The sequence below is a fragment of the Pelophylax lessonae genome, assembly GCF_965119305.1.
Source record: "Pelophylax lessonae genome assembly, chromosome: 3".
Lineage (NCBI taxonomy): Eukaryota > Metazoa > Chordata > Amphibia > Anura > Ranidae > Pelophylax > Pelophylax lessonae.
This window is the reverse complement of record NC_138770.1, coordinates 362,348,602-362,361,767: the sequence shown is the minus strand read 5'-3', so window position 1 is coordinate 362,361,767 and position 13,166 is coordinate 362,348,602. Positions and strand designations below refer to the sequence as shown.

Below are 13,166 nucleotides of genomic sequence, written 5' to 3'. Positions count from 1 at the left end.
CGATGCCCTCTCAGTCTTCTGAATCAGAGCCTGATGTGGTTGCCACGGACAATACGGACATTACCATCCCTTAGGGATCCCTGTCCTGCCAGTCAGGCGGTGAGGAGGATGAGTCCTCCTCAGCTGCAGCGCGGGAACGCGCTCTGGTGGAAGCACTGATTAGTTCAGTAAGGGAAACGTTGCATCTAGATGATGAGCCCACACAGTCAGGAAAGTGGTTGCCTTCGGCTCCCGCAAAGCCCAGAAGTCGGGTCAGGTTTTTCCTTGTCCCGGGGAATTTCACGATATTGTGAATTAGCAATGGCGGCGCTTTAAGCACATGCTGGTGGTGCCCAAGCACTTTCAGCGCCGTTACCTCTTTGCGGACTCAGTTTCCAATCATTGGACAGTGTCACCTAAGGTGGATCACACTGTTTCCCGGTTGAATAAATCTACTCTGGTGCCTGTTCAAGACTCCCCGGTGTTTAAGGACCCGGTGAACAGGTGAATGGAATCCCTTTCCCGCCACCTGCACTTATTGGCGGGTTCACTTCTAAAACCTGTTTTTGCCTCCGTCCTGGTTTCTCAGACGGTTACAGAATGGGTCAAGGTGCTTAGGAGCAACTTGAATGCTGAGTCGGTTCCTCCTACTCTAATTGAGCTCACAGATCAGATGGCCCAGGCCATGGTGTACCTGTGCAATGCGGCCCTGGACATGGCTCCTCTGGTTGCCAGAGTATATGCGGTGGAGATCACCATACGCTGCATGGTGTGGCTGAAGAGCTGGTCGGCTGACCAGGCTTCTAAGAAGGCCATAACATATCTTCCCTTTTTAGGTGAACGCTTGTTTGGTGACTCCTTGGATGAGTTAATCAAGAGGCTAATGGGAGGTAAGAGTACTCTTCTCCCCCAATCCGCGAAAGGTAAGGCAGGGGCAAGGGACCTCGCAGTAAGTGGGGGCTTTTTCGTGCCTCCGGTGCACAGTAAAAAGGCAAACCATTCAGAGCCTCCAGGGGACACAAGAAGGTTTGGTGGGGTAAGCTCAAGACTGGCCAGTCCGGTGCGGCGGATAAATCCTCCTCTGCATGACGGGACGCCCTCACCCGGTTCAGGTGTGGGGGGACATCTGCTTTTCTTTCAGGAACCCTGGACTTCTCGGATTCAAGACAAATGGGTTCACGAACTGATTTGTACAGTGTACAAGATCGAATTTCGGTCTCGCCCAGCAGACAAGTTCTTTCCATCAAATCTCCGTCTGACTCCAGATCGTTTGACAGATCTCAGGGGGGGGCGATGCAGGATCTTCTTGCACAGGGAGTAATCGTCCCGGTTCCTCAGCAGGACAGGTTTCGAGGTTTTTACTCTAACCTGTTCACTGTGCCCAGGAAGGAGGGCAAGGTGCGTCCAATTCTGGACCTCAAATCGCTGAACCGCTTTGTGCGGGTGCAGAAGTTTTGGATGGAATCCATTCGGTCGGTAGTGGCGTCTTTAAATCAAGGGGATTTTCTGGCCTCCATCGATTTTAAAGGATGCGTATCTGCACATCCCTATTTACGAGGGTCATCAGCGGTATCTCTGTTTCACGGTGGTGGAGGAGCGCTTTCAATGTATGGCATTACCCTTTGGTCTAGCTTCCGCTCCCAGAGTCTTTACCAAGGTTTTGGCCCCAGTGCTGGCTTTGCTGCGCAAAAGGGGGATTGCGGTTATCTGGGCGATCTCCTGTTAAGGGCGAGCTCTTGTGCCACCCTGTCAGGCGACCTGACATTCACTGTTCAGACGCTTCAGGAGTTCTGGGGACCATCAACTTCCAGAAGTCTGCGCTGACCCCGTCAGTGTGTCTGAGTTATCTGGGCATGGTCTTAGACTCCTCTCGAGCGAGGGTTTTTCTTCCAGGGGAAAAACTCTAGACCTTGCAGGGCGAGATCGGGGCCCTGATGGACAAGGATCTCTCCTCCCTGAGGACATGTATGAGATCCCTGGGACTGATGGTGTCGGCCTTCGAGGCAGTCCCGTTTGCCCAATTTCACACAAGGCCTCTACAAGCAGAGATTCTTGCCAAGTGGAACAAGGTTCCGCAGTCCTTGGACAGAATGATACCTCTAAGCCGTCTCACGAGATCCGAGCTCTCATGGTGGCTTCAGTCGCCGGCTCTGATGTGGTGACGGTGATCACCACGGATGCCAGCCTGACGGGCTGGGGTGGAGTGCTGGACACCCTTTGTGCCCAAGGAATGTGGTCGCCGGAAGAATCGTCTTTACCGATAAATGTACTGGAGCTCAGGGCGATCGAACTCTGCCTGTTCCATTGGACACCTCGGCTACATGGTCTTCCGGTTCGGGTGAAATCCGACAATGCCATGGCTGTGGCTTACATCACTCACCAAGGGGGCACCAAGAGTGCCCGGGCAGCCTAGGAAGTGGCCGAGATTCTGACTTGGGCCGAGGCACATGTTCCGGCTCTGTCCGCAGTTCACATTCTTGGAGTGGAGAACTGGCAGGCGGATTACCTGAATCGTCAGGTTCTGGATCAGGGGGAATGGTCCCTGCATCCGGAGCTTTTTCGCCTCCTGTGTGCCCAATGGGGAACTCCAGAGGTGGATCTGTTTTGCGTCTCTTCTACTAAACAAAAAGGTAGAGCGGTTTGTGGCCAGGGCTTGAGATCCTCTGGCCGACGCCACAGACGCATTGGTGGTGCCTTGTGGCCAATATCGGCTGATTTATGCCTTCCCTCCGATACAACTGTTGTTGAGGCTCCTCCGCAGGTTAGCGGTGGAGAAGGTGGAGGTGATTCTGGTGGCCCCAGACTGGCCTCGCTGGTCGTGGTACGCAGACCTAGTAAAGCTGGTCGTCGAGCCTCCCTGATGGCTGCCTCAGAGAGGATCTGCTGTTTTAAAGGGCCGATCTTCCATCCTGCTTTACGGTCGCTGTTCTTCCTACCCCTCATGCCTACACTGCAGCTTTGGGACGTCCAGTCAGTGAAGAAGCATTAAGCTGGGTCTGTCAGAAGACGTAAGAGAAAATTGGATTTTTGTAAGAACTTACCGTAAAATCCTTTTCTGTGATACCTCTGACAGACGCAGCTCCCGCCCCTCTGTTTTGGGGTTGGTTGTGTCTTCTTTCACTGTTTGCTACGAAACTGATTTTAGAGCACAGTGTGTCTGGGGTTATGTCATGACGGACAGCCCCTATAGGCGTGTCGAGTGAAAGTTTTTTACTGCCTAGTCTACTCCTGTAGATGGCAAATAACCCATTAGTGAAGAAGCATTGAGAGCTGCGTCTGTCAGAATACTCAGAGAAAAGGATTTTACAGTAAGTTCTTACAAAAATCCAATTATTGCAGCTTATAAACAACAGAAAATATATCAGCCCAAACCATACAATTGAGAACATTTCTGAACAAAGAGCAGCTGTACACTCAACGTAAATATAACAAAACCTCACAGATAATAAACATGTACACTAGTGCAGCGCTAATAAAATGAAATGAACCAAAGTTCATGGATAAAAAAAAGTTTATAGCTACAGGGAACACAGATTCCCAATGATGTGAGAGATGTGCAAAAGGCAATACTTAGTGTATGATTCCATGCGAAGCCTCCACTATAGACACATATAGCCACTCATCTCACTGATTGTACCCCCAATTTAGCAGATAGGTCTAACAAACATGCCTAAAAAGGGTATAAATTCTTAGGACGAGAAAGGGACTCTCTCTGTGCAGCTGTTGTTCCTGATTAATGCAATTGCTGATAAAACAGATAGGACTACCGCTTATACACTCATAGATGGGACTTCCTTGTAACCCGCAAGAAAGATCACTCCATATATTAATAGACCGATATGCAAAACAAATAAGAGGAATATAGTGCTCTCTGCTAAAACTAGATTTATTTGAACTAAAAGGTAAAAACTTACAAAGCAGGCACTTAAACCAAGTGCAAGTGAAGAGGGCTCATTACATCCATAGGACACTTGAAAGATGGCAGCGGGTGATGTCGCGTTGCTCCTTCCCGTTACGTCAGCAGGCATGGAGTAACGTGCTGCACCCACCAATAAATAGCCTCACACGGCTGACATGGGGGCAAATCACCACCTAGCATGCCATAACAACCTAATGCTTCCCAGTCTAACAAGAAAATGACAGCATAAGAGAGCGATGTCATGTCCCGAAATAGAAACAACCCGCTGCCTCCCAGCAAATCCAGGAAGTGACAGCAAAGACCAGCCTGGCTAAATCCCAGATGATTAAAGGGATACTCTAGTTAAAAATACTGTAACCAATCAATTTGATCCTAAATAGATCAGGGTTACAAAATAATAAAGAACTGCATATAAAATTGCATATAAGGATTCCATGTACAAAGATTATATACATAAAATACATCTTTAAACCATTTTATTATGACAGTCAAACCACGGCTATCCTTTACAATAATTAAAAAAGATCATAAAATATACAATACTCCTATAAAATATATGCTGGCCGTGTACAGGAAGGAGCCACGTGACGTGACCTACGGCCATCTTTCTGATGTCCTATGGATGTAATGAGCGCTCTTCACTTGCACTTGGTGTAAAGGAGTTGTAAAGGCAAGAAGGTTTTATTATCTTAATGCATTCTATGCATTAAGATAAAAAGCCTTCTGTGTGTAGCAGCTACCCCCGCACCCCTAATACTTACCTTAGCCCCTACTCTATCCAGCGATGTCCACGAGTCCCTCAGCCATCCAGGATCAATCAAATCAATCAAAGTCAGTTAGCCAATCAGGAGAGAGAGGGGGCAGGGCCAAATTACAGCTCCGTGTCTGAATGGACACACAGAACTGCAGCTTCACTCGGGTGCCACCATAGCAAGTTGCTTGCTGTGGGGGCACTCGACAGGAGGGAGGGGACAGGGGCAGCGAAGAGGGACCGAGAAGAGAAGGATCCAGGCTGCCCTGTGCAAAACCCACTGCACAGAGGAGGTAAGTATAACATGTTTGTTGTTTAAAAAAAAAAAAAAAAAAAAAAACACAAGACTTTAAAATCACTTTAAGTGCCAGCTTTGTAAGTTTTTTTTTACCTTTTTGAATTCCAACAAATCTATTTTAAGCAGAGAGCACTATATTCCTATTGTTTGTTTTGCATATCGGTCTATCAATATATGGAGTGTTTTTTCCTACTGGTTCCAAGGAAGTCCTATCTATGAGTATTTATGTGGTAGTCCTATATGTTATATCAGCAATCACATTAATCAGGAACAACAGCTGCATTGAGAGAGAGTCCCTTTCTGGTCCTAAGGATTTATACCCTCATTGATTGGACCCTCAGGGTTTCAATCAATGAGGTGAGCGGCTTATATGTGTCTATGGTGGAGGCTCTGCATGGAACGATACACAAAGTTATTGCCTTCTGCACTTCTCTCACACCATTGGGAATCTGTGTGCCCTTTCGCTATAAAACTTTTTTACTAACCATGAACTTTGGTTCTTTTTATTTTATTAGCACTGCACTACTGTACTTATAAATTGCAGCTTACCAAACATTAGATGTGATGGTTGCATCAGTTTTCTTTTCTTTGGCTTCTCCCCCCCCCCCCTCTGTTTTCACCTGGTGATCTGGCCTGCTGTAACACACCACCTGTATTAGTTAGACAAAACTTAGGATGTGAAGGGGAGGCACAGCAGACACTAGTATTGTCAGTCTGAGGGTAGGGGAGTCTTTAATGTATTAGCAGATTTAGAACCACAAACAAACTGAAGACAAGCTCAAGCTCACAGTTACAGCAAACATTTTTTTCCCCTTTTCGGATAAAGGTTTTACTTAATTAAATAAAAGCTGATTATTTTTAAGCGGAACAATACTTACCTCAGCTCATCTTTGGGCGGCCGGTTTACAGGTCTCAATCGCTGTCATTGGCTTGGCCACTGTCATTGGCCAGCCGGGGATGCGTTACTCCCACGCATGCGCAGGAGTAAAGTCAGATTTAGGATTGCCGAATTTGTATAGGGAGCTTTGTGTGCGTAGCTCACTGTACAAGGGTGGACAGGCAGGTAAGTAGCTTTTTTTTTTTTTTTCTTTTTTTTTTATCTTTATTTACCATTTTCAAGAAGAAAATAATACAGACATTGACATTCCCCAAAATAAAACTTTCAAAACCAACTGTATGACGACATTGTCTGGGTTCCCACAAATAGGATGTAAAGATAACACCATAATAACACAAGCATATGCAGGGAACTTGTGGGGTGGGTTGGGGGGTAAAAGGGGAAAAAACACAGAAGAGGTTAAAGGAAGGTGACAACAGAGCAAAGATAAGGGAATAATACAGACCATCCCTGGCCAATAGAAAATAAAAACAATAAAACAGCATTAACTGCAAACACACTGTAAACCGTGCAAACAAGACTTTCTGTAGCAAAACAGAACTCCATTCCACAAATATGCCTCTATAATATCTTGCACTTTCAGTAGCCATTCCTTGACAGTAGGTGCCACAGAGGATTCCCAATGAGTTGGGATAAGGCATTTACCGGCATTAAGGAGGCGAGGCATCAAGAACCATTTAGAGGACCCCACCAATTTTGCAGTGTCATGGAATAGTATTGGGAAAAGATCATCATTAATTTGGTGTTGTTTCCCCTTGCTAATAAGTTTACAGACATCATTCCAAAAAGGTCTGATAATAGGGCACTCCCACCACAAATGTAAGAAGGAACCTCTCTGACCACAACCTCTCCAGCAGATCTGACGCTGTTTAAAATATGTGGGATAATGTGGAAGGTACTCTATACCACCTCGACAGAAATTTATAACGGCATTCTTGGATTTTAGAGTTCACTGAGGAAGTGTGGGCTAATGTAATTTTCTCAGTACTGCTGTCAGAGTTCTCTGCCCAAATCCTTCTCCCATTCTCAAACATAATATGAGGTCCTAGTAGTTAATTGTTCTAATAGCAGTTTATACAGCCTGGAAAGTAAGTGTGCAGAGTCCTCCCTGTCTAGGCTTATAACCTCAAACTGAGAAAGGGAGTCACTGACTCTCACATCACCCCGTATCTTTTTAAAAAGTTTTTGAGTTGAGTTTGTTTCCACTCATCCCATGGCGCTGTTCCCTTTTCATTACGAAGCACTGCTAGGGATTTCAGGTTAGTACCTGACAAACTAAAAACACTATATTTCCTGAGCACCCCCCCCCCCCCCACACAGGACTTAAAAAAAGCTAGATTTTCCCCTAGGGGTAAACCAAGGAAAGTCTCCCAAGGGGGAGAGTGGCAAGTGTAGACGTGCTAATGAAAGCTTCTTCTTTAAGCCATCCCATATAGTCAAGGTATCAGTAAAGAGTGGGGAGACCAAATCCAAAAATTCCCCTAGAGGTGTGGAGGAGCCAAGGAGCATGGGCTAGATTATGCCACGCCATTGTTTTTTCCAAAGGGACACAAATCGTATCCCATGTATGTATATTCCAATTAACTACACTGAGCAACACTGTGGCTTGCTAATATATGGACAGGTCTGGAAGGCCCAGGCCACCTCTCACCTTTAGACGACTCATAAGAGAGGCACGAGGGTTTCCCATGCCACACAAATTTTAGTAAATTTACGACGTGCCTTATGAAAGAAGGTCCTGGGCAATCAGATTGGTACCATCTGAAAAAGATATAAGAACTTGGGAGAAATCATCATCTTAAGGATATTTATCCTACTACCACACCTTTAGTTTCAGACTGAACTGAATGCAATAGGGGGGCAAGGTTGGTCTTGTAAAGATCTCCTGGGTTTGCCGGTAACTTAATACCAAGGTAGGTAAGAGGAGAATCTTGACATTTAAAGTTAAACAATCTCTCTAAAGCTCGTCTATCAGGCACGGAAATATTTAGAGGCATAATGACTGATTTCCCCAAGTTTGAACCTAAAGTTTGAAAGGTTATGCAAGTGACCTGTTTTACTCAGGAGATTAAGCAGTGTCGTTTGGGGGTGCTAAGAAATAAAAGGACATCCTTTGCAAATGAGGCCATTTTGTGTTCAGTAGAACCCACCATTACACCAGACACATTGAGATTCGCTGTAATCTGGCATAGGAAGGCCTCCATGACCAAGGCAAACAACAAAGATGGCTATGGACAGCCTTTTCTGTTTCCATTTAAGATCTGAAATGGCTGGGAAAGAACCTGGTTTACCTTCACTTGAGCTGTAGATAAGTAGCTTTAATGCAGAAGAAACAAACATGTATTTTCTGCATTAAAAATCCTGCCTGTCTGCCAATTCTGATTATCTAGCCGAAAGTTCCACTTTAATCACCCTTGCTAGTGTTAAATGGTTTGTTTCATCCATGTACATTCTGGTGGAGGGTTTGTGCTGTGAAAAACAACAGACTTACTGGCTGGATCACAATATGAAAATAGAAGAAGGCAAGCCTAAAAAATTTAACTAATACAGCCATCACATCTATGAATTGGTAAGCTAAAATATAATAAATGTTTGCTTATGGGTTTAATTACTGCTTTAAGATTGGTTCATCTATTTTCCTAAGTTAAAGCAATTGTTCTTCATTTCAGTTTAAACACTAATATGCTGTGTTTTCCTTGGAAAAAGCAAAAATGCTTAAGCCCTAAATAATATTGGTTATTGTAAATATTGTTTCACTGGTTAAATTTCAATTAAACTGCTAAAAACTGAACCGTGTAGGCAATTGCAGGCTACACATTAACTGGGTCAATGTAAAGCTGTAATTGAGATTAAGTGGGAAAGAATGTTTTACTTACAGGGGGAAAGGCAGAAAATATTATGGAGGTGGTCCCAGAATACAATCTCTTTGCTCTTAAAAACTAGAATATAAAAGTATTCAGTTGTTGGCAAGATCGGGCATTACATCAACGTAAGTAAAGTAGAACTAAGAATATATTTACATAGAGGGGTCCCTTGAGTGCCTTGCTAATTATATCCAGGTTTGGATCCGTTTTGATGTCAGTGCTCCTATTTGGAAACCATTTGATTTTAATGAGGTGCTTCAGGGAGCTAACTTAGAAATGCTCCACTAAAGGCCAAGTCAAACAGGAAGTTCACACACTGCCATTTTGAGAACTTGTGTATACCTCTGCTGCGCTGAGACCCAGCCTAAAATGATGCTCTGTAGCACATCTTTTATGTTGCATGATATTTCTCATAATGTGGTGTACAAGTAATAGTTTTCATTTTTTATTTAGCCATTTTCTTATTAGGGGAACTACATAGGCCACCAGTAAACAAGTACATTTCATAACCTCCAAAATTATCCTTTATCCTTTTTGTGATAACTGAAAACAATCCAGCCACCAACTAATGTATGCAGTGACTTCTGTTAAAGAATGGATAACTTACTTTTCTGTTTAAAATAGGTCTAAAATACCAATACTCAATCACTCCCCTTTCCATTTAATCTGTTTGAGTATGTATTAATCATATATAGTAGGGGGCACACATAGTAGCTTTTTGACTGATAAGTGTGTGGGTTCCCAAAGTTAGAAGTGGAAATGCACCTAGGTAAAATTATTTTATGTGAAAATGTTTAAATATTTCCTTATTTTCCAAACTTAAGCACATTTCTAATTTGTATTAATTATTCTATGCATGTTTATAGGAAAATGAAAGGCTGTATCAACAAGTCAAAGAACTCCAACTTAAAAACAAAGAAAATGAGGAGCATATGTTTAGGGAAAATCAGGCACTCAAGGCAGATCTAATTTCCTTAAGGTAAAAAAACAATAACATTTAATAACTGAATGATACAATTGGAAAACATTGAGCGTATTACCTAGGCAGTCTGTTCAGCCACACGGGGAGCCTCTGAAGTCATGAACCCTATTGCAGGACCCAAGAATATTTTCTAAAAGGCAACAGAATTCAATTTAAATGGCGGAAAACCTATTTCCCAATACTGTATATGTGCAACTTACGACCAGTCAACGACCAGTCACTGGTCAACTACGACCAGTGACCAAAACTGCGGGCAAATCAGTCTTCTGCAGTATAAACTTTGTTGTGGAAGTCTTCTAGTCCAGAGTCAAAGCTACTTTTAACCATTGTCCGCCTTTTCTCTGGAGATCTGTCTGCCAGCCTGCTGCCCACCTCTCCAAAACCTTTTTCTATCATGTACAGCTCTGCTCCCTGAGCCTGTTACAAGTTATTTAGATCCTTTTCAGCTACCCCCCCCCCCCCCCCCCCCGTAAAAAGTCCCCAATTCCCCTTAATTTTCCCACCTCCCTTCTACAGTTTCTCTTTAAAGGTAAAGCAAATCTGTTGAAGTCTCTCTTTTTAAATGTAAGATGGATTTGACAATCACTTTTATAAATGTAAAGAGGTCTCTGATAATTTAATTTTGTTGTATTTTTTTTTTTTTTAAACATGCATTCACACCAAATTTCAGGCATTATTGGAATAGAGGCTTGCCGCAGAATGTGTCTGTCGGAATCTATGCCCATATAGCAAAATAGCATTTGTAAGGTTGAATATGAATGATGGACAAGAAGACTTGACTGGCAATCTAAGTTCCAATTTATCGCAAGGTAGTACTACAGGGTCTTGAGGTCAGGGCTCTGTACAGGCCACTTAAAGTGGAAGCAAACAATCCTGTCATTTTCAGCCAAGAAAGCTGCCATCTTGGCCTCTGTTTATTATTAAACTGCCATGATGCTGCACATGTGATCAGTTATGACATCAGACATTGGATGGTTTGAAAGTTTGCTTGATTGCACAAGCAAACGAGACAGTTAGCAATCCTGGCACGCCGGGAATGTAACTGTTTTCTGAAGCCTTTAAAGCAATGGGTTTACTTCCACTTTAAGTTCTTTCACACCTGACTCATAAAACCAAGTCTTTCTGGACTAAGATGTTTGTGATCATTTCAGATTATGTCCTGTTCTGCAGCTGTGTTTGAAATGCTCTATTACACTTATGGTACATTTTTTCAGATTTTTTTTGGGACTTAATTTTTTCTTTTAGTGTTCTTGCATTACCATACCTCACTAGCATGCCAAAACTGAACCTAATGCCTGGTTGTGACCCTCTCTACCTTAATCCAAGGTCACAGAATGAAAGAGGCAAATATACAAACTGTTGAATATTGGGTGAGTCTGCGCTTCACTGACATGCAAATGGGTTAGATAATACAAAAGTCTTTATAGGCCCTATATTACATGTTGAGCTGGAAAGACAGTAAGGGGTGAGGTGGCAGGATAAGCAGTTCTGCAGGTGGGTGAAGAAGACGCATACAACCACCAGCAGCTCCTCAACAAGGTCTGGGAATCCCTCAAGAGAAACAGAACTGTAAAAAGGGCACCAGGTAAGTATGAGTTAATAGCAACAACAATTGTGTTCCAAATTCACTTACATTAAAAACTTCCATGTACTGTTTAGGGCTGATGTGGAGTGCAGATGGCAAGCATTGGTCTCAAAGGACTGGAGAGTAGCCGCAGGGCACAAGCACAGACCCCCCACAATGAAGGAAACCACCGGCAGTGTCGCAGGTTCTGATACAGGCCGCTAACAGGAGACCAAGACAAGCAGGTAGAGCTGCAACACGTTTCTGAGGCCCTGCTGCTTTCTAGTCCATTGAGACTGCTGCTTGCCATCTGCATACCTTATCAGCCCTAAACAGTACACATACGTTTTTAATGTAAGTGAATTTGGAATAAAAAAGTTTCTGCTATGAACTCCTACCTAGCTGGCGCCCTTTCTGCTGTTCTGCAAGGACACAGAACTGACTGTTTTTATTTTGTTAAATAGAACTGTTTTCTGCTTCTCAAAAAAATATTTTATAGCTTATGCACACAAACTTTAAAAATACTGCATTCAGACCCATACATTATATAATTTTTCACAGGTCAGAACACAGCTGCATTGTATGGGCCTATGCACAGTTGTGCTATGTAAGGTTTCATGAAATCAAAATGAAAAAATGTGCATTTGTGGTCGTGTGTGTAAATTTGAGCTAGTGAATGTAAAAATGTTGCGGATCTATATGCTTAAGCATCTAAACACGTCTTAAACTGAAGCACTTGCGGACTATTATGTTTTTTTTAAACAGGATCTTGCTGTAAGCAAGATCCTGTGAAGATATTGGTGTCGTTCAGACCATACATTTCCAATACATTCAGAGGAACACTGACATAAATGCAAAGGACAATATGGAAGGATGTTCGGTGTCAGATTTAATTCAATGTAGCCCTTATAATGATTACCTATACTTTATCCCCTACATTCTGCATGGGGGTTTCTACATCTGCATTCCACATATTACAGTGAACAGAATTTAAAACAAACAAAAAAATGATGCAGAGAAAATACTGATGTTAACATATCTTAAACCATGTTTTCGTGTATTGATGCTGTTCATCTCTTGTTTAAAAAAAAAAAAAAAAGTGATTTTATACTTTTTTTTTACAAATTTTTTGTACTTTGGTAATTTTGCAATAGACTTTAAAGAATCTAACACAACTACATTTATATCATAGCCATGTTGATCATTTGTTCTTAAAGCACTGACTATAGTTGAATTCATTAAATCAATGTCCTTTTATTCTAGAGAAATGATAAATAGCACCACAAGAAGTAATCAGTATGCATCACCTGGGAATGAATCCAGTAACCAGAGCTTTACAGAGCTGATTGCTGAGTTGCGCAGCCTTCAGGTAAATAGAATTAAAGCAATTTTTACTCAATTTTGTTTTTCGGTGATACCATGAAATTCTAATCTAACCAATAATGGTAATAAATGCAATAGAGACCATGATATAAGGCAAAGGTTCAATCCGTGACATTTTCTCCCTGCAGAGGTCGGAATCCCATATCACAGCTCTCCTACATCACCGCTCCCCCCCCCCCCCGCTTTTACATCACAGCCAACCCTCAAATCACAGTCCCCCCCCCTTTTTACCTTCTTACCACAACACAGCCCACCTTGCAATCACAGACAGCCCCCCCCCCACACACACACACACACACACACACACACACACCACCATTCCCTCCATTGCATTATAGCCCTCCTTGCAATCACAACACCCCATTAAACCACAGTCCTCATTGCAGTTACAGCTCTCCCCAATTCACAGTCCTACCCTAACACAATAAGGCAGAGGGCAAGAGGCATTGCTGGGTGGATTCCTCTTCTGTGTATTTGTCTGCCTGCCGCCACCACTGCTGCTGTTAAACTCACAGCAGGCCATAGGGC

General features: G+C 43.1%; 1 protein-coding gene across 1 annotated transcript in view; it reads left to right on the top strand.

The window, feature by feature from the left end:
* The window catches only part of CEP162 (centrosomal protein 162), a 332,984-nt gene that overhangs the window by 228,705 nt on the left and 91,113 nt on the right, over window positions 1-13,166 (top strand). The window contains exons 16-17 of the mRNA XM_082249677.1: window positions 9,576-9,688; window positions 12,519-12,624. Of these exons, the coding sequence (XP_082105803.1) occupies window positions 9,576-9,688; window positions 12,519-12,624 (219 nt within the window). The remainder of the gene's footprint in view (window positions 1-9,575; window positions 9,689-12,518; window positions 12,625-13,166) is intronic.